Genomic DNA, 25,606 nt, shown 5'->3' with positions numbered 1-25,606 from the left:
GACGATAGTCCTCCACCAACAACGCCTGGCAATATTCCTGCGAAGTGAAGCAACTCCTCGACTGGAGGCGAAGCTTAGATGAATGAGATGGTGGTCAGCGCCCTCACTATCATGCGCTAGATGCTAGCTTTTCCTAATGCGCTCTTTCCCTAGTGTTGCGCGAACATTGCTATCACGAACATGAAGGACACATGTTGAGCGCACACTTGTGCAGGAAAGTCAGGAGATGGAAGCGATCCTAGTTATGTTTCTTCCATCAACACATAATGTTTGAAAAGGGCGTGTTCGCGCCCCCCGATTTCTTTGAGTATGTCATCCAACAACTCGCAAGTCTCAACTCGTTCCAATCATGAATTTTTTCATCTTGTCACTCGCTTTATTTCAGCTGCTTACTGGTGTCCACGCTAGTGTTCGCGCTGGTCCTTACACCCTCATGATTGAGTGGCATGTCTACCGCATGGAAGTCCTTCGGCTCGGCAACGGGAAAACTCTCGTCGCGCCAGGCTGTAGAGGCACTGTACCGGATGGCAGCTGCTATTTCGACGAGTTCTGCAAGCACATTCAGATGAAGAAAGTATGGCAAGGGAGGACTTCGGCCGGACACGATCTTTTCCCGTATGAGATCCTCGCTGCACTAGCTCGGTACTGGGCTAACTATCCCCCAGCGACATTGATACTACGGCCCGCGAGCTGCGCAACTCAGGATATAAGTTCGCGGATGATCCGAACAAGCTGCTGCCCAGCGTATTCCCGGACGCTAAAGCGGTCAAGGCCCAACAGCCCGGCTTCTCTAAGATCTTTGAGCCGATCATCGATCGCCTTCAGACACTCCGGTTTGACGCCGGTGCAGACGCAGATCAGATGTTTGGGCGGGACGTGTCGGAGGCTGAGAAGGCAGTCGCTTTGGCCGTCAAGGCTCGCATTGCGGACCAAGCGGTAAAGTGGATTGATAAAATTAATGATCAATTAAGGCCACACAACGTTGTAAGTTTCTCGGGGCTCAAAATCGCGGATCAACTTCCACATACATCCACTGACACTGCGGGAACCACAAAGGTGCTGTCCACGTTCGACAGACCAGATGTTGGCTTTGGCCCGTGGACGGAGCCTGATTTCGAAGGCACCTTGAGACGATACGGCGTTGAAACAGCAAAAATCATCACGCCAATAATTGCTTCGCTCAATACCCATCTCGACACGGTGGATCAGACCTTTATGAAGCATCAAAGGGCGATTGAGGCTTGTCAGTCGTATCAGGACCGCATATACTGGAACTTGGACTGCTGAAACTCAGGCGCTATCTTGAACGATAGTTCGCAGTGGCAAGATGATAACAGAGCTGTATTGCGGACTAAAACGACTTTTTGTCTTCTTTTTTCAGAATCGTTGAGGGCGGTTTCTTTGCCTTGGCCAGTGACATCAACTCCATCTCTACTTTTCGTCCGTGAATATATGACTGCTGACCAAAGCCGTGAGTTTTGGCCTTCCACATTATGATATGTGTCATAGACGATGGTGTGTGGGGTGATGTTAGGTTTCCCAGCACTTTGTTGAGGCGACGACGGTGAGGGAGACTTCAACGTCCTGCTTCGAAGAATGAAAGAGCAGGTTGGACGCGGTAGCAAATATGCGTCGACGAGGCCAAGTGATGGCGGAATGACGTGCGGATTAGAGCATTTACGTGCTCTGATAGACGACCGCCGCCTGGGTGGGTGTCCATACGGTAGCGCAATACAGGTCAATCCGTAATTAGCGGATTGAAATGCTTCGACTCAACGGTGACATCAAACTACCGCGCCCGGGCTGCACTATTCTTCGAGGTTGCTAAGAAGGGAAATCAGGCGTTTACAGATGTCCAGGTGTTTTTCGTGTTGAACGCTACCTCCCAAGTCAGACGCACATCCGCGGGCAACATGACTCGCGTACCAAAAACCAACCCTCTACGGAGCGCCTAAGATCAAATTGCGCGAAAAGCCCATCACTTTTTGATATTTTGAATGCCTACTATTAATCTATATGACTATAGCATCTAGAAACTAGCCTCGGCTCTAGAGTCAATTGACTTTGTCTAAAAAGATGGCAACGTGAATTTGAGGCATAGAGGGATAGTCTGTAGAAAGTACCCGAGTACGAGGTTGATATAGTTCAAAACACCTCTATTCCTCTGACTCTATAATACGACGATTCGTCGTCGTATAGATAACTTGAAAACACGAGCTTGTTCTCCTCGTCGTTCTCTAGGCCCTCCGAGGGCAAAACCGACAAAAAGGGCTGTTTTAAATGAAATTGAGCCTAGCAGGGCTGGCTGGCTGGCTGAGGGCTAGCTACCTCGCTGGCTCTGCTCTGGCTTTGCGACGCGACGACGACTTGTCGTATTGACAATTTGACAGCAGAAGCTTGTTCTTTGTATCTGTATCTTCCTTATTCGTGGTTGAGCGGTAAGATACTTCCTTGGAATAACCCCAAAGCCTAGATCGACCCTATGAACACATAGCTCGTCAAGCAGAGACAAGCATTTTATTGAATTCCACGATACGGCCATCGAAGTGAGACTCCGAAGATGCACTTTAACGTCCATCTCTCATGCGTATGAGCCATTTGATTTATAATGACGACAGAATATACATCTATCTTCATCAAACTGGGATGAAGGACCTGGAGGATGTTACTGTTTGCCTATTGATGCACTCCCATGTTGTCGTCGGATTGATTATTCCATCTCTACACGAAATAAAATCTGCAACCGCTGTGCTAATTGCATGATATCATGGCTTGCGTGTTGCGAGGTATTGGCGCACTGGAACCCTCTAGTCGGTATTCGTACTCGCATCGAGAGAAATGAAATTGCCTGGGGATTTCGAATCCCTTTCAGCCACATCATTGGGAGGTGATTGTTCTTAATGCAGTCGCGACAATAAGAAATGTCCGAGGAGAGCTTGAAACGCTGCACTTGAAGTCTCTCACTTAGTCGGAGAGCACATCTCATGAGACTGATACCATGAAATTAAAGGCCGCAATGTATTTCGATCTCTAGAACTATTGGAAATTCCCTGCTGCTTTGCTACTTACTGCTTGCTACAGACCGATCAATCGCTTGCATCTCCGCTCCAACAAAATTCAGCCCGGAACAGGGGGTTTTGCACAAAGCCGAACTACTATTTCGGCACCCCTCGCCGCGACAGGTCAAGCCGGAGTCAAAATTCCGGCAATTTTGATCCAAACCATGCTGATCTGGTGCCTGCATTCAAGAAGGCAGCTGGACATGAGCGTCGATGTTGGTGCAGATGGGCTCGGCCGCCATTGTGCGATAGTAAGATTTGTTCCATTCATCATAGAAGACGTAGCCAGACTTCCAGGCGCCACATGTTACGTCCATGTTTGCGTTAAAGTTTGTAATCTCCTTGGAGCTGCCATATATCGTCTGCGGTTGACTAGTCAGACGTGATGACGCCCAGTTTTGAATGATGCAGACTTACCTCGGGATAGCTGCATAGGGCCAAAAAAGTATCGCCTGAGCGACAGTAGATCACGGCACCGCCGTCCCTTTTCACATTGCCTGAGTTCGCATCCAGCCAGTTGCCTAGGCAGTCTTGAACTCGCTTGTACGAGCCATCTTGAGGAATGTATAGACCGCTACAGTAAGGTTCACGAGCTCTCTTGAGCAGCTGAGGAGTCGCTTCAGCCTCGACAGCTTGAGCCTCGCCAACTTGAGACTCAGCGGCGGGAGCATAGTTAGGATCGGCCAAGCGTTGCACGAGAGGCTGGCCAGCCTCGTCGAAGTTGACACTGTAGACGCCATCAGGCTGGTCGGCGGGAGGAGAGTAAGGGATGGCGGCAACAGCCGCGACGAGGGTCGCAATGGCAGTGAATTTCATGTTTGAAGAGAACGGGACCGTGTGCGCGACGTATGGAATAGTGGAAGAAATGTACGTGGATATTCGTACGAGAGTTGCTGATCTGTGATGAGTGTCTATCGGAGATGGGGCAACAATGCTCCCTTTATACCTGGGTGTTCTTGGGAGTCACGATGATGCAGCTTCTTCCTTCTTCAGCTTCCGGGTCTCTGTTTGATTGATGTCGTCAGACACTTTCCAACGTCCAACAAGTCCGCAATGGTGGCTGGGGCAGAACTTTGCCGGTACCCGTTGCCTTCTTAGAATTGTGGGCCTTCCGCAACGATACCGGACGAAGTTGGTGTCTTGGCCGCTGGAAGGACATCATTGTGGCTTCTTAGCATTCCATCGCGCGCTTGCTATGGACAGGCGTGACAAGGAGAGGACTGTTACGGGTCAACTGCCAAAGGCGGTTTACTCGAGGTGGCTTCTTGAGAATGAGTGGTGTAATAGGGAAATGAGAAGGGGCTTTGTATTCCAATGGGTAAGTTGGTAACATGAGTTCAACACGAACAGACATAAGGTCCATTCGTCCTACCTATATATGTAAGTTAGGTACAAAGGAAATGTGTGGATCAGTGACTTGGAGTCGCTAGCGACTCCAGTGCTCTGATCTGGAGCGGTGCTCTGGCTCTGGCGTCTGCTCTAAAGTCCTGCTCCTGGATCAACGCTCTGGCTCAGGCAGCTGCTCCAAAGCTCTGCTCCTTAGGGTTCTCCTAACCCTTGCTTGTATCGTGGTTCTGTGGGGTGTGTGACCCTGAGGTTGGCGACACGTGACTTGGATCAGTGCTCTTGCGTGGCTGTCTGCTCCGGTCCGCTCCAGGATCGTAACAAGGACTTGAGCGCTGGCTTCACGCTAGAGCCGGTTCGAACAGGCATGCAGATGCTTTGTTGAGGCGAATTGCATGTGCGATAGGCTCGATGCGCACGTGTATAAAGAGTGCTCACTATGTTGGGAGCTGTCAGATGAGCAAAGATCATCTCCGCCTTAAGCAAGGGTGCGGCTTTAAGTCGACTAACAGGGGGCATGATCGACATTGCGTCAGATCCGACCGTGCGGAATCTATAGTTATGATCCGCCATTTTTCTCAACCTCGCGCTATAGGTTATTTCTGTTAGCAGCATTTTTCCCTGTGTAGGGCTATATTAGCAGCTTATCTCTCGGTCTAGGGCTATATTGGTAGCCTATTTCCCAATCCAGGGCTATATCATCATACATGGCTCGGCACGTGGGTCGCTGATCGTCAGCCGCGGCAGCCCTAAAAGTATTTTCGTTGCTGGAGGCTCCGCCCCAACACCTTGCAGTAAGTGCTTGAAACAGACCATGACTCGTTGGATATGCATTGAATGCCGATGTTGTTGCGGTCGGCAGCTCGCAGATCATCGCCGTTCGCGGTTATTGAAGAAAACCAACCAACTCTTCGCGTCCTTGGCGTTTGGCGTAAGCGCTAAGGGAGTGACAAGGCGGCGTCGTCCAACGATGGCACTTATCCCACAGCCAACATCTTTGACGCAAGCAGTGCTGACGTGTGGTCACTAGAGCCCGTTGAAATTCCGTGGTCAGCTTCCACCGTCCGGTTCACGCTGCAAAAAGACCGCAGGGGTGTGACCGCAGGGGTCTGACAGCAGCTGCTGTCAAGGCTTGTTGGCCTTGATCTCTCATGTTCTACAACGAGCAGTCCTAGTCGGAAGACCCCACTCTCTTCTAGATATAAAGGAAGCGCAATCGCACCATCTATCAATACTCTTTTCACCAAACGACACTCCTACACATCATTTGAGCATTCACTTATCACACCATGAAGTTCTCCGTCCCCACTATTGCAACTCTGGTCGCGGCGGCCTCAGCGATTCCATACACTCCTCCAACCGACCAGCCGGATGGCGTCTACAGTGTCAGCTTCGATGGAGCGGGGCAGCCCGTCACGCGACGCCTGGCCGATCCTGACGTGACGGCTCCTGAGCTCCAGACCCGTGATTTGCCGGGAGCTCCTGTCTGTACCGGTCGGGACATCCCCCAAGATGGGACCTACCGACATGTCCAGGACTGTCTCGGCAACTGGCTCAACTCATATTCAGGCCAATTTAATACCTTGGACGTGGGGGGCGATTCCCTAGGGCAAATTTTATACTGTCACTACGGTGATTCCTTGTTGGCTCTTTGCACCTACAATAGTGATCCCTCCTTTTCAAAGGCAGTAAGTCTGATTTGTCTGTTTAAGCAGGTCATTGTTCTAACCAGTTGCGCTTGATACAGAAAGTATACGGCAGCTACGACGAGATCAACCAGTTCAACGTCCAGATGGACAACACCTGTGGAGCATGGAAGTCGGGTTATATCTTCATCAAGGACTGGAACAAGACTTACTGGCGCACGACCTGGGGCGAGGAGGTCTGCGGCAATATCGGCGACGAATACGCAAAGCAGGTCTACTAGATGGCGCAACGCGTCGGCTGCCTCGCGCAGGCTCGACTGGGGATCCTCGTCACTCGTGTGAGGGTCGTAGTACCATTCGCGTCTGCTCCGACTGTACTTCGGATTGACTAAGGCATCGGCGAGCTGTAAGCTGATGTGCTCGCTCAAGATTGATTGGATTTCGATTCGGGACACAATTCCGAGTCTTGCTTGTATGAAAGCTCCATGTTCATTATCAATGGTTGTTTGAACTGGGCGATCCTTTGGTAGCGCAGAATGGCGGATTTGTCGAGAGCGCAAGACGCATTCATAGTCGAACCAATAAGGGATGTTGCCCCACTAGTTCCAAGCGTGTTATTTCCCTAAATGCTCTCTCGGCGGTGTGCACGTTTCCCTACAATGTCGACCGATTCGCCGTGCAAGGCCTGCTAGATCTCCAATTCACCCGCGTACCACCTTGCTTTCTCGTCCCTCCGATTTGAAATGTGTGAGTAGCATGCTTACATTGCTATCTACGTGTGAGGGGAGGGATATCTAATATACAGAATGTGGTGTGCGTGTGTGCCAAGGGGTTTACCAGTGAAAGGTCACAACATCACAAGTCGGTATGCGGCATGCCATCAACCATTTTCAAGTCTCCGAAGCACGAGCCTAGGAAATTACAGTATGGTCGATGAGCTTGATGGTCCGGGAGAGCTCTGATTCGTCGCGGACTTCTTTAACACTGTTCAAACGACTGCACGCTGCGAGGATGATTGAACCCTGTTCCTCCGCCAAACTCAGTGGATGCTTGTGGCGGGCCAAGGAGGTTGCGCAATTGTCCCGGGGATCAACTCATTCAAGACAAACCCATTGATGCTCGGGATACAGGACGCCACGACTACGATGAAAGTCTACGCAACACGATCGAACGCAGGTTGTGCGCGCCTGGACGGTCTGTGAATCGTCACACGGCCAGCACGACCAGACAGGCCGTCTCTTGAGCATGCGAACTGGCTAAACGCCTTCGCTGACCAGCTTTACTTCATTTCCGTGGAGCAATACTGTGCATGTGGGACCTCATTCAACCTGAAAATTTGCTACGTCACGCGTAAGACGAAGCTAGACGGCTACCGCATCGGGCCTAATGGATTTGGGGAATCGGTGGACACGGCAGCCGTCCCCATCACCCGGACTGATCAATAACCCAGATGCGTTCCCCAAGGATCTGGCGATCATCAGGAACAGCAGTGGCAGTATCGCACGAACCTCCTGCAGCAAGCTTCTCGTTGATCGTGTGCTTTCACAGGACGCCATCTTGCAGAGCGCGGAAGGCAGCGATGCCGGTGTTTTACGGGATGTCATGTTTCAATTATCGGTCTAAGCTCGTCAGTGGAAATCATTCGTTGTACCCAGAGCCTGTGTTGTGGCCACCGCAGCTTGGTGCGCGAGCACAAGGTGACGTTAATGATAGTGCTTCATGCAGCCATACAAATGGGACTATATCCTCGTGATAGCGACAGTCGCAGCGCATCGGCGTGGTGTTCGTCTTGAAGCCTCTTCCACCATTTCCACGCCACCTCTTCGGCCGGCTTCTTCGGCCGGCTTCTTCGGCCGGCTTCAAGGGAAAGATCGTCCAGCTTCTGTTGATGTGTGCATGCTCGCTTGTTTGATATGAGTTTCCCTGAAGCGGTCGTTGAGGAGTCATCAGGCCCGGCTTCACCCGGACGTGCTTCATTTGTTATTGGGGGTCTGCGGAGCGGTCGGCTCTTCTCTACCAATAACACCATCGTTACTCTGGGGCGAGACCACCACGGTAATTATTGGATAGCGGGATTCTTTGCGCCAGCTGTGTGGAACGGGTTGGAGAAGCGTTTGTTGTCACTTGAGTCTACGTTTGGTGAATAATGAGTTGTTTCGAAGTGGTCCCTCGGACGATTCATTCCCTCACGAACGTGTGTCACTCCTTGACTAATCTTTAAGGAAGCTGTACGCCCGTCTGTATCCATAAGCCTGGCGATTGACGAGTTCACTGCCGAAATGGCTCAGCTCTCACATGTTGATAGGAGTCGATGACTAGTCTATATGTATTTACACCTAGGAGTTTCTACACTACTGCCCATCGCGCCTGGCAATGATTAGTCAACATATCTCTTCAGATCCTCCTCTAAAGCATGACGTCGCAACAACTCGGCAGGCTACACAAAGACAACGAGTTTCTAATCATCTCGAAGAGTAATTGAAGTGATGGCTTGGATTTAAAATCAGATGTTGAACAGGTTGCGATGATGCGTTGTGTGCCGAGCGGCTTCAAAGTCACATGTACCAACAACAATTGTGTGATTGCATCCTGCTCACGCGCAAACCGGAATGGCCTGCAACGTCACCCCCGTGCAGCCATAGCTGGAAGATTCCGCGATCGAGATGTCCGCCGACGCGAACACGCCGTAGTCCAGGCTCGTGCAAGTCACGAATGTGGACGGAGCTCCATTGCTCTGTCGGCACGACAGGACACCTACCGCCCCCGATCCGACTTCCCTACTAGTGTCGATGGAGCAGCGGAGGAAGTTCCAACCGTAGATGGCAGCAGAGAAGTCGGTCATCGTAAGTATATTACTTAACCAGGCGCCGTTGTATACAGTCCAGCCATACGGCCGGGAAAGAGCGGAAATGCGGCCGTCGGCACGAATAGTGTAGGCGGGGGCTGCCTCTAGTAAAGTGATAGGATACAGGACCCCATAGTTGACTTCGTCGTTGTTGAGAGGCTCGTTGCCCACGACGTATTCGCCATCGTGCCGGCCACCGGCGATTCTGAATTTGTACGATGCTGTGCAGGTCGCAACAGCGGTTTCTGTGAAGATCGGCTCCGACGTCGCACTTGCGGTGGCGGTTGTCGTGGTGTGCTGGATTTCAGTTGAGAAGACCGTGGCTAGCGTTGATGTGACGAGGCTGGTAGCAGTGCTGGTAATGGTCACAGGGGTGGCGGCTAGAACACAGCCCGAGCTTATGATACTTGCGGGATACTTGCTCAGAACTTGTGGAAGCACAATTTCACGTCTCTTGACCGCCTCCGTAGTGGATGGTCCGAAAACGCTCGGCAAGACCTTAGCTCGGATACCGTCAATGGTTGTCCATTCAGTCGGAATTACACCAACGTCACGCTTAGCCGCGCCGACTATGGTTGACGTCACAGTCGTTGTCGTTGTCGTTGGCTTGACGATGGTGGTAGTAGTCAGGTCGGTTTGAATTATCGTGGTCGTTGTCGTAGTGAGTGGAGTTGAGGTGGCGACAATGGTAGTAGTGACCACGGGAGTCGTGTAGCCGAGAATGGATGAGCAGTACGGCTGAGCCGAGTTGCTAGGCCATTGAATGTCGTTACGAGCTTGATAGACGGCAGCTAGAGGGTTTGGCGTGCCGGGGTTAGTAATGTTGCTGTACGAGAAGCTGTATTGAATCTTGAAATTGTCGTTGCCACGATATTGCCCGACATTGGTAGCATATTGTGAGCCCCAGGACTGTGCATACATGGCACAGTATTGACCTTGAACATTATTCGTGGTGTTGATGTACAAGATGTAGGTGTTGAAGAATTGGCAAGTCTGAACCGGAGTGCCGTCCGTAGGTGGATGAGCGATCGCATGAGCACTCTTCTCTGAGCAGGCTTTAGCACAGAGTGCTGCGTCAAACGAGCCAATGAACATGGCCACGCCTAGGTAAGAGCTGTAACCGAATTTGTCGTATGGAGCGTTGATAGCAGCGTTTCCAAGAGGTGTTGCTGGGCTGTAGCCGGGTACTGAGGCGACCGAAGCATTGGTGTAGCCATTGGAGCCGGCGATGACGACCTGGAACTTGTTGCGCCACTGTCCACGATTCACGGCATTTCCAGTCGAAACCGGTCCTCCCCAAAAGACGCACTTGATTAATGTTGTGCTTGCAGGATCAGCACAACCTGAGTCGCCTGAACCAGGCTCGAGAGATGGAGAGCGCTCGTAAAGAATGTTGATCGAGATACCTGAATGCTACGTCAGGACAATGTTCCGAGACGAGATTTTACTGTCAGAGACACTTACACCCATTGATGGCGTTACACTTGGCCGCGCATAGGTTGACGTCGTAAGATTTCAAGGTAGTGTAGCCAAGATACCCGTACCTGTGATGCCCATCAGTATTGCCCAAGCCACACACCTAGCGAGATCGTTTCCACTCACGCATTGTTGGAAGCCTGAAGATTAGAGAATTGTTGGACATATCCACTTGGAGCCGAAGCCGCAATAGCAGCTTGGGAGTACGCTGGCAAGGCGAGGAATGCAGACACAGTATCCGGGCTCGGCACCGGACCATAGCCCACGGGCTGCGAAGCACACGCAGCTGCTCGTTTCTCAACAGGAGTGGCATCTGTGGCAGCAACAGCAGCAGTGGAGTCGGTGACGCTTTGGGTGACTTGTGCTGCAGCTGCCGCATAGACCGTGCTCGGGTTGTACGCAACCGTCTGAGCTGTAACTCCCACAGCTTCTGTGAAGGTAGGATTCGGCAGGGCATATGCTAGATCAAAGTCGATGTCTTGTGGAGATGGGAAGGCCGCAACCAGACCGATGATGGCCGTTGCAAGAAGGGCAGAACGCATGCTGGGGCTGAGATATGGTCACCGCTTAATGGATTGAGGTCGCTTCGATACTCCGAAATGTATTTCGGGAGTAATGGAGAGACCAGGGAAGCATGGAGATTGGGCATGATTTCACTCTGTAGGCCAACGACGTAGTATATGTATCCGGCCAACATCGTGTGGTGCTGTGCATCTCCTTCTGTGATCATTTTGGCAGCGGGATGGGTTCATTCTTTCACCAATCTGTTTATTGCTTGGCAAGTCTAGCGGCCGCTCATGGTTGGAACATCTGGCGTCCGGTCAGCAGATGACTCGGTTGATTTAAGCCATGACCGAGACAGTGACATTCCGGCCGCGCCTATTCGACAAGGTTGTTGGCTGAATCGTTGGATCTCGCCTCGTGGTCTAGCCGCTTGGCATGATGTTTTCTGCCACGAGAGATGATGGAAAATCTCCCAAATGGACCGCCAACGCGGCAACGCGGCAACGCCCACGTGCGGCGTTGTCGTGTCCGGGAGGCCCATTCCCGTCCGTTCGGTACCAAGCCGCTTATTTCCTCCACCAAAACATCTCGGCCAGTAAGGACATATGTAAATGTCACTTGCATGACTGCCAGGAATCTTTATCATCCCAGGAGAGCTTACTGGATTTTGCGATATCCTGATGCCAAGATAACGTGGTGAGCTGCAGGAATATCTCCTGCCCGGAAGGAAGATGTCGAGGGGACATGGGGCCACGAGTGAGGATCGTGACTAAATTTCAAAGCCCGCTCGGAAAACACGCCGGTCACCTCACCGAATCGTAATCTTTCAACATGCGCGAGAATGTTTGCTAGGGAAAATCAAGCCGGACAGGTCTTCTACTGACCTCCACGGAGTATGCGTTCATGAAAATCCGAACAGTGGTCTCGATATTGTAATGAAGTGGTATAGAGCCTGCCATCCAAGCCGTGATGGAAAAGCCGGGATCGCGTTGGTTGCGGGGCGGATTTCTCCATCGCCGGGCGCGGTGCCAAGATGGTTCTTTCGCTGGACCTGGTCACGTGCGTTTTTCTCGCGCTAGACTGGTGCTCCATCTCTTCGATGAAGTTTTCCAAGGCGGGTGTATACTCAGGAATGATCATTTTCTCTCCGACAGTGAGCATATCAATATTCTTACTCTGTCATAAATCCCTCTCTTAGTGGTTTCATCGTCGCTGCAAATGTCCTGGGCGTGGCGGGTGCGGTATTCTGGTCTATACAGCTGATCCCCCAGATCATCCTCAACTACCGGCGTCACGATGCTACCGGCCTCCAGCCGACCATGATGATGTTGTGGGCCTGGGCAGGCATCCCCCTCGGCGTCTCTAATAGTATCTCTCAACTAAGCATTGCGTAACAAGTCCAACCACAGATCCTCGCGCTTCTGAGCTTAATCACTTGGGCTCAGTGCTACTACTACGAACGGCATTGGACTTTTGTACGAGCCGTGGTAGTAGTTGTCGCCATCTCGTGTACGATGGGCGTTATTGAGGTCGGACTAGTATTTGCACTCAACACAGCTGTCAACCGAGGCATTAGATGGCCATTGGCATTGGTTGCCGTTTTTACTGCCTTGCTCTTGGCTCTAGGAGTCCTCCGCCACTATGTCGATATCTGGACTCATCGCTCCGTGCGAGGCATCTCATTCGTTTTCGTAGCTTTGTACGCTTTGGGAGATTTGACATTGTTACTTTCAGTCTTGCTCCAACCAGACCATGATATTCTAGGCATTGTTATTTATGCAGTGGAGTTGATGCTCTGGATCGGGGTATTTGGTTACGGCGTTTACTACAACCTGCTACCATGGTGGAAGTCGCGGCAGCTGCACGTGCTCCCAGAGCGCGTTCAAAACGAAAACCAAAGCCGGCCTGCTATTGCTGTGAACTCCATCTCACTGAACGGGTTTCCTTCCTCGACATCTGTTTTTCGGACACCGTCTTCTGAGGTGGAGATGAGAAATCGGATATCTGGCCTTCGGCAGATAGGCTAAACTTGTCGATATTGGTATCTCATCTAGCAATTGAGACTTCTCAATTTAGTTGCCATAGACTCCCTTCCATTAGTATGATGAGCACTTGAAGTAATGGAATCACTGGAAAAACTTGGTGTTACACAACGTATACCTAGTACATGGAGTTGGCTAGTCATCGCCCCTCTCATTCCTACTACAGCTATATTTCATGCTTTCGCGCTCAAGAAAGTTTGCATTACTTCGACCCTCTCTGGAACGAACGACGACACTATCGAGAGGAACATGTCCCACGAAGCCCCCGGTAGAACTTCAACCCTTCCGTTGAGAGTGTGTATACTGACTTTTCCTGCGCAGATCCAAGTGCTTTTTCTGGGTACCGCTGGGAGTATTATACCTCCCTGTCAGAAGGACCGAATCGTTCACGCGTTGAACTGTTTCTAGCATCTGTAGACTGGGACTCGTTGAAACAGTATGCGACCAAGCGGCGCAACGGAGTTAGCTACCAGCTCCTTCCTGAAGTTGGCCTTAGCTGGAACCATAAGGTACGGATCCTCGAGTTTGAAGATAGTACGCGGCGGGAGATGGCAGAGTGTGCGCTCCGTCGTCACCGCGCACCGACATCCGCCCCTGTCACGTGACGTTGCGCAGCCCCTGTATCGCCGCACAGGCGATATGCGGAAGGGCTGCCTGCATGCAGACGCAGCTAAAATTGTATAGAAAGTATTGCCGTAACCGGCTTACGTCACCCACCGCTGGGTGACCTGAGCCTGCGTAGTGCCTGAGGCACCATACCTACGGCAGGTGCCGCTGTGGATGCCTGAGCATCAACATTTCCCCCTTTCTCTTCTGTACATAGAAATTTTCCTAGATGGGGAATGAGGAGAGAGACACATCTTTCAATAAAATTTTTGGCTGCGTCTGCATGCAAGTAGGCCCTCCCGCATATCACCTGTGCGGCGATAGAAAGATATGTGTCCCCATCCTCCGTCTAGGGAGATTCTATATACAGAAGATAAAAGGGGAACAATTAATGCCTGAGGCAGCAATTGCGGTGGGTGATGTAAGTAGCGGTGGGCGTTGGGCGTTGGGCGTTGGGTGACGTAAGCGCCCACCGGTGGCTGACATAATCAGGCACGTACTCCTGGCAATGCCCCGGGTCGGTCCCGAGGTCAGACTTTCGCCCTGGTCTGGTCGGTCATCCCGCACCCGCGCGGCATCGATCTGCGGCGACATAGCATTTCTCCGCAATGATCGGAAAAGGGACAGGCGGCCGCTACATATTCTCCACGCCAATCTTTCAACACCGCGCAATCGTCCACGAATTTGCCATCGAACCCATCGAGACTGCGACCGACCAGCTGATCCCTTCACTGCTACGATTGGCCACAATCGTCGTTGCTGTCGCCGCCTCGCCATTTCCGACGCCTCACGCAGGCATTGAGCCAGATCCAATCCCGCCGACATGTATTTTGCGATGCGCCTCCTCGTTCTGGGACTGGCCCTCCTGACGGGCGTCGCACCGGTCCAGGCTGCATCAACGGTACGTGGACCCTCTCGTAGCATCCCCTTTGTTTCCGGCCATCGCCACGACGCCCCTGCGCGGTTGGGGCCTCGGTGGCAGGTGGCCATGCCCACGACGGAGGGAGACACAGCCCCGTCCCATTGACGTCCGAGGCCCTCCTCGACTGACCCTTCCGCTTTCTCTCGACAGACGACCAAGAACACCACCGACATGAAGCCCTTCAGCCACTGGATGCCGACCGGCGGGAAATGCGTCATGACCGGCGTCGGCACCTGGCTCTGTAAGAGCCTGCCCAAGCAAGACATCAAGCGCGTGCGCAACGGCACCTGCATCTCCACGGGGCCCGACTTCCTCTCGTGCGGGCCCGGCGCCGTCCCGCTGAATTCGACGAGCTGCGTCCCTTCGGGCCCGTTCGTCTTCCGCTGTGGGCGCGAGGATCTCCTCGTCGACAAATACTTCTGCCTCGAGGCGTGGGAGGGGGTCCACATGTGTAAAGAGGAGAAGCCGCTGGCGGTGATGCCCAAGGTGCCAGGCGCTCTAGGCGGATGAGTGGGGTTGTGGGTGGTGGCGGCGGCGAAGGAGTGGTGGGAAAAGACGGGCGAGGATACAAGCAGGCTGCGACGGGTCTATTGGCATGAGCGAATCTGCCCAGCCGAGGTTTGCCCTTTGCCTTTGGCTACCAAGTTACAAGATGGAATAAGAGCACGGATGAGAGTGCCGCTCCCGGGGAGGAAGAGGAGAGGGGCGTAATCAGTCGGGAGAGAATGGCTCCATCCGAGTCCGGGCGAGCTGTGCGTGTCGGGTTCTGCGCGTGTGCGGGAGAATTTTTTCGCAGAGAGAGAGAGGGAGGGCAAGGAGAGGGCATCGGGCCGCATTGCGCGGCAGAGTTGTCGAGGCCGCTTGTGATGGACTCCGGATGACGCAGAGGGCGGATATCTGAGGGAAACGGGCGGCGGTCATACTGCGGACATTCTACCGATCATCCTTTCGTCTACACGCTAGGCATTTCACGAACACGTCCTCATGCGGGGACCCGATAAACGCTCGTCTGTATCCATCTACTGCATTTTGAACATGAATTCATTGGTGTTGTTATCCTCAGTTTGATTTCCATTTCCCCCTTACGTTGTACATGCTCGCTCCGGTCTAATTGGCCTGGTCGCATCCAGCCGGGCGCTGGAGCGAGAGACCGAGGGACACGACGAGCCGCCGAGGCCAAGGGTCATTCGCCGGGGTGAAAACCCGGTCTCGATCTTGGGTTTGACGCCGTCGTAGTGTGCTAGCTTGTCCCGGATGCACATAGCGGACATCCCTGCCTTTCGGCTGGCCCACAGCAGTGGCCTCCTGCGCGGCCGAGACGAGGCGGTTACTTAAAGCACCGCCTGTTTCGATTTCACCTTAACACCCTTCTCCTCCAACCCGACCCGGAACGCCTCCCGTAGGTCGCCCCCTGCTCTCTTGACGGTCTCCTGGGACGTGTTCCCAGAGGCGGCAGGACCCTCGGCTTTGCGCGGCCTGGCCTTGTTCTTCCCCTTGGATTCCTTCGCGTCAGCATCGACGGGGGGCACGTCGCCCTGAGTGTCCTGCAGTTTCTCGACCAGCATCTTCTCGACCAGCTGCTCGCCGACCTTCTCGCGGGCCTTGTCCTCGGACGCGGCCGACGCGTCGCCCGCGACCCGTTCGTCCAAGGCGAGTTTCGATTCGCCCAGGGCGTGGATCTGCTCCTCGATGGTGCCGCGAGTCACCAACCGCACGACCTCCACCTCGCGCGTCTGACCGACGCGGTGGGCGCGGTTCTCCGCCTGCACATCGTCCTGCGGGTTGAAGCCGCTGTCGAAGATGATCACCTTGTTGGCCGCGGCGAGGTTGATGCCGGCCCCGCCGGCGCGCGTGCTCAGCATGAACACTGTGATCTCCGTGTCGTTGTAGAACGTGTCGATGAGCTCCTGCCGCAGATCCATCTTGGTGGACCCGTCCAGACGAACGAACTTGACGGCGAGCGTCTCCAGGACCTGTTCGAGGATGTCCATGGCGGTGGTGAACTGGCTGAAGACGAGGACGCGATCGCCGCTGGCGGCGTATGCTGTGACGAGCTCCTTGAAGCGGAGCACCTTGCCGCAGTCCATCCACTCCTGTCGCTTCAGGGCGAATTTGCCCAGGATCGGCCGTTCGAGGCAGAAACGGTGGATGCCGTAGTCACCGCCCTTCAGGGACTGTGCCGCATCGCCGGTGATGTATGCGCGGATCTTGTCGGGCGGGTTGCCGCCGAACTCGTCGGACTTCTGAAGCACCGCGACGATGCGGTCGATGCGTCGGTCGTCGTAGATGTGCCTCGACAGCAGGGGGTGGATGGCCGCCTTGCGGAGGGACATGATCACGTTGGAGCTCGCCTTGGCGGTGACCTTGCCCCCGGTCGCCTTCTGGGCGTAGAAGTCCTGGGCCTCGCTGATGACGCTGCTGTAGAAGTCGGCTTGCGAGTCGGTCATGTCACAATACTCGACCCGGCAGCGCTTGGCGGGGAGGTCGAGCACCTGATGCTTCTTCCTGCGAAGGATGAACGGGGTCATCATGGTCCTCGCCCGCCCGATCCTCTCGCTCGAGAACAGGGCGGCGGCGTCGGTATCTTTGGTGCTCGCCTTGTGCTTGAAGATGTACTCCAGGTCGTCCTTCTTGTTCTGGAACATGTCCGGCATGATGAACGCCAGGATGGCGATGAGCTCCTGCAGGTTGTTCTGCAGCGGCGTGCCCGTCAGGAGCACCTTGAAGTCTGCGCCGATGCGCACGAGCTGCTGATATCGGTTGGACTTGGGGTTGCGCAGGGCGTGGGCTTCATCGTACACGCAGACGGAGAAGGGCCCCAGTTTCCGCAGGAACTTGTTGTCCTCCGGGCCGACGGCCATGTCGTAGGTCGTGACGATGACGTCGAGCTGGTCAAAGTCCTGCTCGAGGCTGTACCGGACCTCCTCCCGCTCCGCCTGCGAGCCATAGTAGGGCCGGACCTGCAGATCGGGGGCGAACCGCTCGAACTCGCGGAGCCAATTCTCGAGGGTCGATCCCGGCACGATGATCAGGTGCACGCCATCGACCCGCTGGGTCTGCAGGTACGCCAGGAAGGCGATGACCTGGCAGGTCTTCCCGAGGCCCATGTCGTCGGCGAGGATGCACGAGGTCTCCTTGGTGAAGAGCAGGTTCAGCCAGTTGATGCCGACCAGCTGGTAGTCCTTCAGCGTGTACTCCGGGTTCATGTTCGGCGGCTGTCGGATAAAGGTGCCCCTGGCCTTCGTCGCGCCCTGGCTGGCGCCTCTCGCGCCGTCCTCAGCGTGGCTCACGCTCGAGGGCGTGCCGATGCCAGAGTCGTGGGCTTCGTCGAGGTTCATCAGCTGCAGCTCGCCTTCGGAGGTCTCTCGCACGCCCCAGGCCTTCAGCGCCTTCTGAACCGGCTCGGCCAGTTTCTCGCAGGACTTGACCAGCTCGTCCACGGCGTCGTAGCCCCGCAACATCGCGCTGCAGTCCTCCACGAGCTTGTCCCCCACCGGTCTCGCACGCGACTTCTTGCCGGACTTTGTGGCCGACGTGATGGAGATGTCCCGGACGGAGTCGAGGTCGCGAAAGGGACGCTTGTCTAACACCTGCGTGATCGTCTCCTCGGGTTGCGCACAGAGCTCGGCGAGATCGCGGACCGAGCACTCGTTCAGGAACATGAGGAGCTTCTCGTCGTGGTCTGTGCCCGATCCCTCGTCGTCCTCCTGCTCCGCTTCGCTATCTGTGACCTCGTCGTCGACCGCTTCCGGTTCCGAGTCCGACGTGATGGTGATCGGAGCCTTCCCCTTCGTCGGTGCGGCGGCGGCCGCCGGCGGCGGGACGACCTGTGGGGGCGAGGAAGACCGCCGCGCGCCCGGCTTCCGGCCTTGCATGAGGCGCCGTTTCGGTCTCACCTCGGCGTCGTCGTCGGAGATCTCCACGACGGGCTGCTGGTGGACGGGATCCTTTCGACTGCTATACCGTTCCGCGATCGACTGTTTGGGGGCGGTGACCTGCTGCTTGACCGAAGGACGATGTGGCTGCGGCTGCGGCTGCGACGAGTCCGGGCGGATGGCCTTGGCCAGACCTTTGCGCGCGGGTGCGGGCGAGTTCGACACCAATCCGTCGACGCTGGGGAGCACCTCGTCTTCTTGATCCATCAGGTAGGTCATCGCGTCCTGTACGTGACCCTTCTTCCTCTGTAGGACGTCTATGACGTCTTGAATGCTGTGATTGGGGACAATTCGGCTGACCTGTTTCACCTTTTCCCGCAAGCTGGGGTCGAGAATGTCCTCGAGGGTCTTTGCGGAAGCCCCTAGGTCGCGGGGACGGCCTTGGGGGGCAGTCGCGGCCTGGGCGGGCCTCGGCGGTCGCGAGGTGCTGCCGTACACGCTTGCCATGTCATCGCCCGACCGGGTGGTGCCCGAGGTCGCGGGTGTGGGCCCGGGCTTGTATGACAGGCCCGACAAGAGATTCATAAACGCCGTCGGGGCCCCGCCGCCGCCGACCCGCGACGGGGCACGAGGCGACTCGCTGATCTGGTTTGGTGAAGAGTCCAGGCCCCGGCCGCCCTTTGTGAAGCTCGTCGGCTTGATGTTCGACCGTCCCTGCGTGCCTCCCTCCTCATCGCTGCTGTAGTGTATGGGTGGGTCCTCGTCGCTGTCGAGGTCGACGACCGGGCGAGGCTGCGTGCCCGGCGGGCGGCGGAAGGCGGTGCCGGGCGGGGCCATCGCGTTCGCGAGGACACCGTTAGGCCGCGAGAAGGGCGCGCGCTGCGGCGGGCGCGGTCGCGGCTGCGGCGACGAGGTGACGGGAGGAGGTGACGAGCGGCCGACCAGGATCTCCGCGGGCGGCTGCAGAGGCTGGGTGGGCTGTGTGATGGCTTGGGAGATCAGGTCCGACCGCGACCTGCCCGCGTCATACTGGAGATGCTGCCTCTTCTGGCCGGAAAGAGGTTGGGTGGGGATCGTCGCCTCCGCGGCCAGGAAATCCTCGTCCTGGAGGTCATCGCCGCTGTCCGAGGTCCACGCCGGAGCTGGGCGACTGTCTCCGTCCTCGATCTTGCGACGTTTGGCCGCCGGGGTATCGTGGATCGGGTCGCTGGGATCGACCATTGCGTTGGCGGCGGCGGCGGCGGCGGCGGTGCTGGGTCGCCGAGAGTCGCTGTGATCCAACTCGTCGAGACCAACACGTCGAAGGTGCGAGGGTCGTGCGCGCTGCACCTGTTTGTGTGTGTGTGTGTGTGTATGTGTGTGTGTCTGTGTGCGTTTCTGCGTCTGTGGGCGTGTCTGTGTGTGTGTCTCTGCGACTCTGTGTGTGTGTGTGTGAAGAGTGAGAGAGGCGGAGGATGAAAGGTGACGAGAATTGCGTCACGCCAATGTCGGCAGAGACGCGCGCCGGGGACAAAAAAAAGCGAAGCGGCCGCCAAGTGATACCGGAAGAGGGAGCGGCGGCGGCGGAGTCGGCGGACTCGGCGGACTCGCGCGGACCACAGCTCCAGGCCGACGTTGCCGACCGAGACCGTCCGAGGGGTCGACGACGACGGTCGAGTGGTTCGGACGCCGTATGGAGGCGGCGGCGGCGGTGGAAAGTGTGCACGGGATGGTCTCAGGTGTTGGACGCCATCGCCGCTTTGCTGCTGGGGAGGTTTTGAGCCTCCGCCGCGAGAAAAAGTCGAGCCCCCGGTCGGTCCGCCGAAGCGCCGCGGAAGCTGGACCGCGCATGTGTACAGTCATCATCGGTCAATCCCGCCCGGGCTGCAGGGCCTCCCCTTAGGGTCTGTCGTGAACAGTACACCACAGCGCACAGCACCGCTCCCCGACGGTCCAAAGACAACAACCTGGTCACCAACGAATCGAACGGACAAGCCACCGGTCAAGCCTTTCAACAAGCCACAGTCCCGCCGCTCCACCGCCGACGCAGTCCCTCTCCGTCGTCCGTCTCAAGCCACGGCCTTCCTCCTCGCCCGAGCCCCCCAACATCCACCCCAGCGCCGTCGAACGGGGCCCCCGGGGCGGACCAGAGCAGCATGGCAACCCGCCGCATCACCTCCCAGGAGAAGACCCACCTCGACCAGGACGAGATCCGCAAGGAGGCGCCGACGTCCAACATCGCGCCCGCCGTGCCATCGTGAGTGGGAACCCGCTCCGCGGAGACCGACCCCGGCCGTCAACCCCCCTCTGACCTCGGAGGGAAACCGTCCCGCACAGATCCGTCATCTTCAAACTCCTCGGCTTCACCCTGGCCATGGTCACCGTCCCCATCGGCAGCTACTTCCTGACCGTGGACAACCTCTTCTCCGGTGAGACGGACCCTTTTCCTTTTCCCGCTTCGAAATCCATCCGTCTCGCAGATCTTCCACGTTTTCGATCCCCGGGCGTCGAACTTTTGATGAGCCCTCCCTCTCTCTCCCTCTTCCTTCCTCTCTTTTCCTCTCTCTCTCCCTCTCTCTCCCTCCCTTCTATCCTGTACATGCTTCCCCCCGTCCGTCCACCGTCCCACTCGCTGACGGATATTCGCGGGGACGCACAGGCAACGCGACGTACGCGGGCGGTCTGGCGGCGTTCATGGCCAACGTCGTGTTGATCGGCTACGTGGTCGTGGCGTTCGCGGACGACAAGAGCGAGCGGGAGGCCGACGCGGCGGAGACGAAGAAAGCCCGTTGAGGTCGCGCGCCGTTTCGGCGGGAGGTGCGGGGCGGTGGGCTTCCACCGAGCGAGCGGGCGGCGGGCGGGGATCGGCGGTGGTGGCCTTCACCGGTGCGGCCGGCCGGAGCCCGCCTCCTGCCCCTCTCTCTTACTCTCCCCCCTCTCTCTCGTTCACAAGGGGAGCAAACGGGGACTCGTTGCCCAGGGCGCCGGAGCAGTGTAGGGGTTTTGTCCCGGGGGGGCAGGGATCTCATCGCCAATTTCAGTCGCAGCACCAGACGGCGAGGGAGTCCCATACGACGCGCCTCGCCGGCATCATCGCCGCGGATCCCCAGATGGGACCCGGGGGAGTCGACGAGGTCTGACTCGTCCAAATCACTTATACTTAACATCCCCATCTCGGCTGTGAGAGGTGGGGGGAGGAAGTTCTATTCGACGTTCGGAAAACACTCTTCAAAAAGCACGAGATTTCATTTCTGTCTTTGTCGTCCGCCTCCTCCCTGATCGAGCAGCCCGAGGCCCGTCTGGGAGAATGCATGTATGGAACGAAGGCGCTTTTGCTTCCTCCTCTGCCCGAGACGCTGCCGGCGTCCGCCGCCGACCTCCGCGAAAAGAAAATAAAGAAAGAAAGAAAGAAAGAAAGACCCCAGCTCCGGTCGAGTGGATCCCCCCTCGCCTGCCACATTTCCGCCACTCTCCTGTCCCTCGATCGGATTCCCCCGCCGTCCCCTTCATTCCTACAAATCCTCGTGACAGAGGAGGCGATGTGATCGGGTCCTTAGTCCCGAATGAGGAGGATGCCCGTGGAGCATCCGTGCATGTGATCCGTCGGCGTGCGCCAAAAGTGGAGGGAGGGGATAGGACTTCCAAGGCGATAGCGGCAATGCGATGATGTTCATAAAAAAAGAAAAAGGGCCGTGTCATGGTTGAATTTGTGTGTGTGTACGTGTGCGTGTGTGTATGCCAGATGTGCAGGCGTTGGAGAGGATCGGCCTGGTGATGGCCGGCGCTCCTGCCGAAATCATTATGTAAGGTGAAGAAGAATAGAGCCAAAAAGAGAGAGAGAGGAAGAATGTTCATAGGATGCCGCCCTCCCGGGTTGCGTGTGTGACGTCGGGAGAAGACTGTTCGCCGGCGCAGATCCCTCTTGCGCCGCGTCCGACCCGCGGCCCGGCGACGGTTCAATTGTTCGACTCGCGCTTGCTAAACGTCCGCTGGAGCCAGCTCCTCCTCTTCTCCGGTTCGGGTCGCGGGGTCTGCGGCAGCTGTTTCGACGCGTGCGCGCTGTTGCCCAGCGCGATGGGCTTGCGCGCCTCGCCGCGCGGCCGGCTGTGGTAGGCGCCGTCCTCGGGGATGGACCCCTGGAAGCCGTTCGCGCCGGCGCCGTTGGGTTGGCCGTATCCGTTCGGGGCGTACGTGTAGTTGTTGCCGCCGGTGTTCGAGATGCGCTCCACGGAGCTGTTGTCGCTGCTGGGGTCAGTGCCGGACGCCCACGGGCCGGTCGCGTCGGAGCCGTTGGTCTGGTGGGTGTTGGTGGTGTCGTGGGAGTGCTGGTAGGCGTGTTGGCCGGGCGTGCGAGGAGGTTGGCCGTGGCCCATCGACTCCGAGGGCTGTCGCGGACCGGGGCCCTGGCGCAGGCGTGAGCCGTTGCTCGTGCCCGGGTTGTTCAATTGCCCATCTCGCGATTGGTTGCCGTAATAGCCTCCCACTTGCGACTGGCGATTGTTCCCGGGGCTGCTGTCGTATCCTGAACGGTGCGGGGTCAACAGCTGGACCACATCGTCGCGCCGCATCAGCACTCACCTCCCGAGTTGTGCCCGTTGCCCAGATAGCTGTTCCGCCTCGAACTTCCGCCCTGCTGTTCGTACGAGTCTGCGCGAGCGTGGTCAGTGGGCGTCGGGTCCCGCGCGTGGTGTCTCGGCGGCCATACCTGCTCGCTGGTACGACGACTTCCTCCGATAGCCGTTTTCGACCGCCCGCTCGAACGATCGGATGGTGTCCAGCGGTCGCTCCAACCGCGGCCGGGTGGGGTTGGAGAGGTCCGGGTCGGCTGTAGGTTGGGTCAGTCCCTGGCATCAATCATCAGGCCCGTCGGTGCGGAGGCGACCACTCACTGATGACGTTCCCTTGCGAGTCGCGATGTTGGACGCCGCGCAACGACTGGATGGTGGCTTCTTCGAGCAGGTTGGCCACTGGAGGCGGGAGATCGTTAATGAGGATGTTGGAGCTCAGCGGTCGCGCGACGAGGGCCATGATGGGCGGCGGGGGAGGACGTATGGGCGGCGAGGGAGGGCAGGAAGTGGGCGGCGAGGGCAAGGGTCGGCGTTGCTGGGTTGATGGGGAGAGGAAGGCAGAGGGACGAGGTGCAACAGTCGCGAGGAGAGGGAGCACAGCAGCGACGGCGGCGGTGTCAACGGAGGGGACGGATCGCGATCAGACCGATCGGTGGATGACCGGGCGCACGGGCAGACAGAGGACGACGAGGACGAGGACGAGGACGAGGACGTACCAGCGGGTTGGACTTCGGTCAGGGCAGCATTGGGGTTAGCCTTGCTGGACTGCAAGTAGGTGTCCCGGCGGTGCTTGTCCCACGACGATTCCGCCGGGTCCTCTTTCGGCTTGGAGCCCTTGGAGGCGCCACTGCGGTCGCTCTTGAAGCTGAAGCCGCGAGAACGTGGACCGGACGGGTCGGCGGCGGTGGTGGTGGGCGCTTGGGACATGCCGACGGAGTTCATGGCGGCGCGTGGTGCGTGCGGGCGCGGGCGCGGGCGCGTGTGTGTCAGGTCGGAGGGATCGTGTTCGTGTGGTCCCCTAGGCCCAACGGTCGCGCAGAGGGAGATATCGTCGACGAGGATGACGACGGTGATAACGAGGAGGAGAGAGACGGGGACGACGGTGCTGGAACGGTGAGGGTCGCGCGAGGGTGTGGCGGCTGCTGGTGGTGAAGGGGAAACGGCCGTGGGTGTCCAGTATGGCGTGGCGCAAACGGTCGTCCAGGCGAGGAGGAATATCCCGCAGATGAACTGATGCGTGCGAGGAGGTCGATGTGTGTGATCCGTGAGAGGATGTCGCTGGTGATGGTGATGATTGATGTTGTTGATAATACTATTATTATTATTACCGGGAAGGAATCAATGGTTAAAGGTGAAGACGAGCCCGCGGAGGAGGAGTCGTGTACATACATGATGACGACGCGTTCATTGGGGCGCCCGTCCATGGAAATTCTCTTCCTCCTCCGCCTCCACCGCCGCCGCCGCCGCCACCGTCGTTGAGGAGGAGGAACGACGATGATGAACGGTGCAGGTGGGAATCCATGGGACGGTGTGGTGTAGACTGGCCGACCGTCTGTCATCGCGGACTGTGTGTGTGTGTGTGTGTGTGTGGTGAGTGACCGTAGCGTACAGCTCGCGGCTCACTCTCTACTCTCTCTACTCTCTGTTGCGGGTGGCTGGTAGCTGAGAGTGTGCAATGGACGGGACGGGCCAGGGTGGATCTTACACGCGTCGCATCCCGTCCCTTCCCGGGGCCATCCCACCAACCAACCAACCAACGCCGGGAGAGCGGGAGAGAAGAGAGAGACAGAGAGCTGCTGTTTTGGTTGTCGTCCCTCGGGAGAGAGGTGGTGGTGGTGTGGAATACGAGGTCGCGAATGGATCGTCAAGACCGGCCGGACGGACTCCCGACTGTGACCGCAGTATGGACATCGATGGCACTCGTCACTACTACACACACACGGCACCGAGGTGGGTGGCCCGGAGAGGCTGATGGTTCCTCCTGTCTGCCCATACATTCGAGGATTTCATCGGTATCCAGATTCTGCCACACACAGGAGATGCCGGATGGAACAGAACAGAACAGAACAGCACACCGGGCAGGGCACCCAGCATGGGCATCCATTTGATGGAGGCATTTGATGTTGGATGGGGACATTTGATGGGGGCATTTGATGTTGGATGGGGACATTTGATGGGGCAATTTGATGGGGAGAGTCAGATCGGATCGTGGCTGGCCGGTGGTGCCTGGCGACATCTTCCCACCGTGATGACCTCCTATAGGTAGGTAGGTAGGTAGGTACATCATCTTCCCACCGGGATGCAGTGTCTGTGATGATATATGTAACGTCCATCCCTGTGACCCGAGATGCATTGTGTCCCGAGACACATTTTCGTCATTGCTTTTCATTGTCGCGTCGTTCTTCTTTCTGGAAGAATCAACGATTGCGGATCGAAGACCCAGTTGAGGTTCCTGTCATATCGGAAGTTGGTCTCTTCTCGACCATCTCGTCATCTGCTTTCAGCATGATCACTGCTGTGGCTGAATGTGGCGTAAACTTTGCACATCTCTGTGCAGTCATGCCCTTCTATCGTTTCGATCAAAAGGCATATATCGGAGAGCCCATCGACCAGAGGACAGGCCGCTCAGCCCAAACTTGATTCCAGGCATGCAGCTTCGAATCCAAAGCATTGGAAGTTGACGAAATACAGGCGTGCCGGAAGGGCTGAACATGCGCCATATGTGGCGCGAACATGGCGG

At 56.7% G+C, this 25,606-nt stretch overlaps 11 protein-coding genes across 11 annotated transcripts; 6 read left to right on the top strand and 5 right to left on the bottom strand.

The window, feature by feature from the left end:
* Positions 1 to 266: 266 nt before the first annotated feature.
* Positions 267 to 1,429, top strand: K489DRAFT_435403 (uncharacterized protein; the record flags this gene model as incomplete). Its single annotated transcript, XM_033608595.1, has 3 exons — positions 267 to 307; positions 409 to 615; positions 666 to 1,429. The coding sequence occupies 3 exons, from the start codon at positions 267 to 269 to the stop codon at positions 1,285 to 1,287; spliced, it is 870 nt and encodes a 289-aa protein (XP_033455180.1). The 3' UTR covers positions 1,288 to 1,429.
* Positions 1,430 to 3,244: 1,815 nt separating this feature from the next.
* K489DRAFT_405318 (uncharacterized protein) lies at positions 3,245 to 3,875 on the bottom strand (the record flags this gene model as incomplete). Its single annotated transcript, XM_033607155.1, has 2 exons — positions 3,245 to 3,421; positions 3,477 to 3,875. 2 exons carry the CDS (start codon positions 3,873 to 3,875, stop codon positions 3,245 to 3,247), a joined length of 576 nt encoding a protein of 191 aa, XP_033455179.1.
* A 1,324-nt stretch (positions 3,876 to 5,199) lies between these two features.
* On the top strand, positions 5,200 to 6,662 carry K489DRAFT_405317 (uncharacterized protein). The gene is made up of 2 exons (XM_033607154.1): positions 5,200 to 6,091; positions 6,151 to 6,662. Exons 1-2 carry the CDS (start codon positions 5,693 to 5,695, stop codon positions 6,328 to 6,330), a joined length of 579 nt encoding a protein of 192 aa, XP_033455178.1. The 5' UTR covers positions 5,200 to 5,692; the 3' UTR covers positions 6,331 to 6,662.
* A 1,980-nt stretch (positions 6,663 to 8,642) lies between these two features.
* Positions 8,643 to 10,912, bottom strand: K489DRAFT_414055 (uncharacterized protein; the record flags this gene model as incomplete). The annotated part of the gene is made up of 3 exons (XM_033608119.1): positions 8,643 to 10,300; positions 10,359 to 10,438; positions 10,497 to 10,912. 3 exons carry the CDS (start codon positions 10,910 to 10,912, stop codon positions 8,643 to 8,645), a joined length of 2,154 nt encoding a protein of 717 aa, XP_033455177.1.
* A 995-nt stretch (positions 10,913 to 11,907) lies between these two features.
* K489DRAFT_391387 (uncharacterized protein) lies at positions 11,908 to 12,901 on the top strand (the record flags this gene model as incomplete). Its single annotated transcript, XM_033606689.1, has 3 exons — positions 11,908 to 11,910; positions 12,134 to 12,242; positions 12,273 to 12,901. 3 exons carry the CDS (start codon positions 11,908 to 11,910, stop codon positions 12,899 to 12,901), a joined length of 741 nt encoding a protein of 246 aa, XP_033455176.1.
* Positions 12,902 to 13,271: 370 nt separating this feature from the next.
* Positions 13,272 to 13,741, top strand: K489DRAFT_133455 (uncharacterized protein). Its single transcript, XM_033599060.1, has one exon. It carries the CDS (start codon positions 13,355 to 13,357, stop codon positions 13,598 to 13,600), a length of 246 nt encoding a protein of 81 aa, XP_033455175.1. The 5' UTR covers positions 13,272 to 13,354; the 3' UTR covers positions 13,601 to 13,741.
* Positions 13,742 to 14,237: 496 nt separating this feature from the next.
* On the top strand, positions 14,238 to 15,249 carry K489DRAFT_385256 (uncharacterized protein). Its single transcript, XM_033606050.1, has 2 exons — positions 14,238 to 14,423; positions 14,595 to 15,249. The coding sequence occupies exons 1-2, from the start codon at positions 14,346 to 14,348 to the stop codon at positions 14,952 to 14,954; spliced, it is 438 nt and encodes a 145-aa protein (XP_033455174.1). The 5' UTR covers positions 14,238 to 14,345; the 3' UTR covers positions 14,955 to 15,249.
* Positions 15,250 to 15,775: 526 nt separating this feature from the next.
* K489DRAFT_328160 (uncharacterized protein) lies at positions 15,776 to 19,156 on the bottom strand (the record flags this gene model as incomplete). Its single annotated transcript, XM_033602038.1, has 3 exons — positions 15,776 to 18,502; positions 18,569 to 18,788; positions 18,885 to 19,156. The coding sequence occupies 3 exons, from the start codon at positions 19,154 to 19,156 to the stop codon at positions 15,776 to 15,778; spliced, it is 3,219 nt and encodes a 1,072-aa protein (XP_033455173.1).
* Positions 19,157 to 20,454: 1,298 nt separating this feature from the next.
* K489DRAFT_328164 (uncharacterized protein) lies at positions 20,455 to 21,091 on the top strand (the record flags this gene model as incomplete). The annotated part of the gene is made up of 3 exons (XM_033602039.1): positions 20,455 to 20,555; positions 20,636 to 20,727; positions 20,958 to 21,091. The coding sequence occupies 3 exons, from the start codon at positions 20,455 to 20,457 to the stop codon at positions 21,089 to 21,091; spliced, it is 327 nt and encodes a 108-aa protein (XP_033455172.1).
* A 1,163-nt stretch (positions 21,092 to 22,254) lies between these two features.
* On the bottom strand, positions 22,255 to 23,808 carry K489DRAFT_414051 (uncharacterized protein; the record flags this gene model as incomplete). Its single annotated transcript, XM_033608118.1, has 5 exons — positions 22,255 to 22,820; positions 22,877 to 22,945; positions 23,004 to 23,123; positions 23,188 to 23,265; positions 23,583 to 23,808. The coding sequence occupies 5 exons, from the start codon at positions 23,806 to 23,808 to the stop codon at positions 22,255 to 22,257; spliced, it is 1,059 nt and encodes a 352-aa protein (XP_033455171.1).
* Positions 23,502 to 24,541, bottom strand: K489DRAFT_133593 (uncharacterized protein). The gene has a single exon (XM_033599061.1). The coding sequence runs from the start codon at positions 24,423 to 24,425 to the stop codon at positions 23,853 to 23,855; it is 573 nt and encodes a 190-aa protein (XP_033455170.1). The 5' UTR covers positions 24,426 to 24,541; the 3' UTR covers positions 23,502 to 23,852.
* Between the last annotated feature and the right edge of the window lie 1,065 nt (positions 24,542 to 25,606).

The sequence above is a fragment of the Dissoconium aciculare genome, assembly GCF_010015565.1.
Source record: "Dissoconium aciculare CBS 342.82 unplaced genomic scaffold K489scaffold_22, whole genome shotgun sequence".
Classification (NCBI taxonomy): Eukaryota; Fungi; Ascomycota; class Dothideomycetes; order Mycosphaerellales; family Dissoconiaceae; genus Dissoconium; species Dissoconium aciculare.
Note: the sequence above shows the minus strand (reverse complement) of the source record. Positions and strands in the feature narration are given on the sequence as shown.

What these genes read in the sequence shown, in the direction of transcription:
- K489DRAFT_405317 (XM_033607154.1), top strand. Translation starts at nt 5,693, where the DNA reads ATGAAGTTCTCCGTCCCCACTATTGCAACTCTGGTCGCGGCGGCCTCA. An exon ending in ATCCCTCCTTTTCAAAGGCA is followed by an intron (nt 6,092 to 6,150) that starts GTAAGTCTGATT and finishes CGCTTGATACAG; the next exon opens with AAAGTATACGGCAGCTACGA.
- K489DRAFT_133455 (XM_033599060.1), top strand. Translation starts at nt 13,355, where the DNA reads ATGCGACCAAGCGGCGCAACGGAGTTAGCTACCAGCTCCTTCCTGAAG.
- K489DRAFT_385256 (XM_033606050.1), top strand. Translation starts at nt 14,346, where the DNA reads ATGTATTTTGCGATGCGCCTCCTCGTTCTGGGACTGGCCCTCCTGACG. An exon ending in CGGTCCAGGCTGCATCAACG is followed by an intron (nt 14,424 to 14,594) that starts GTACGTGGACCC and finishes TTCTCTCGACAG; the next exon opens with ACGACCAAGAACACCACCGA.
- K489DRAFT_133593 (XM_033599061.1), bottom strand. Translation starts at nt 24,425, where the DNA reads ATGACAGACGGTCGGCCAGTCTACACCACACCGTCCCATGGATTCCCA.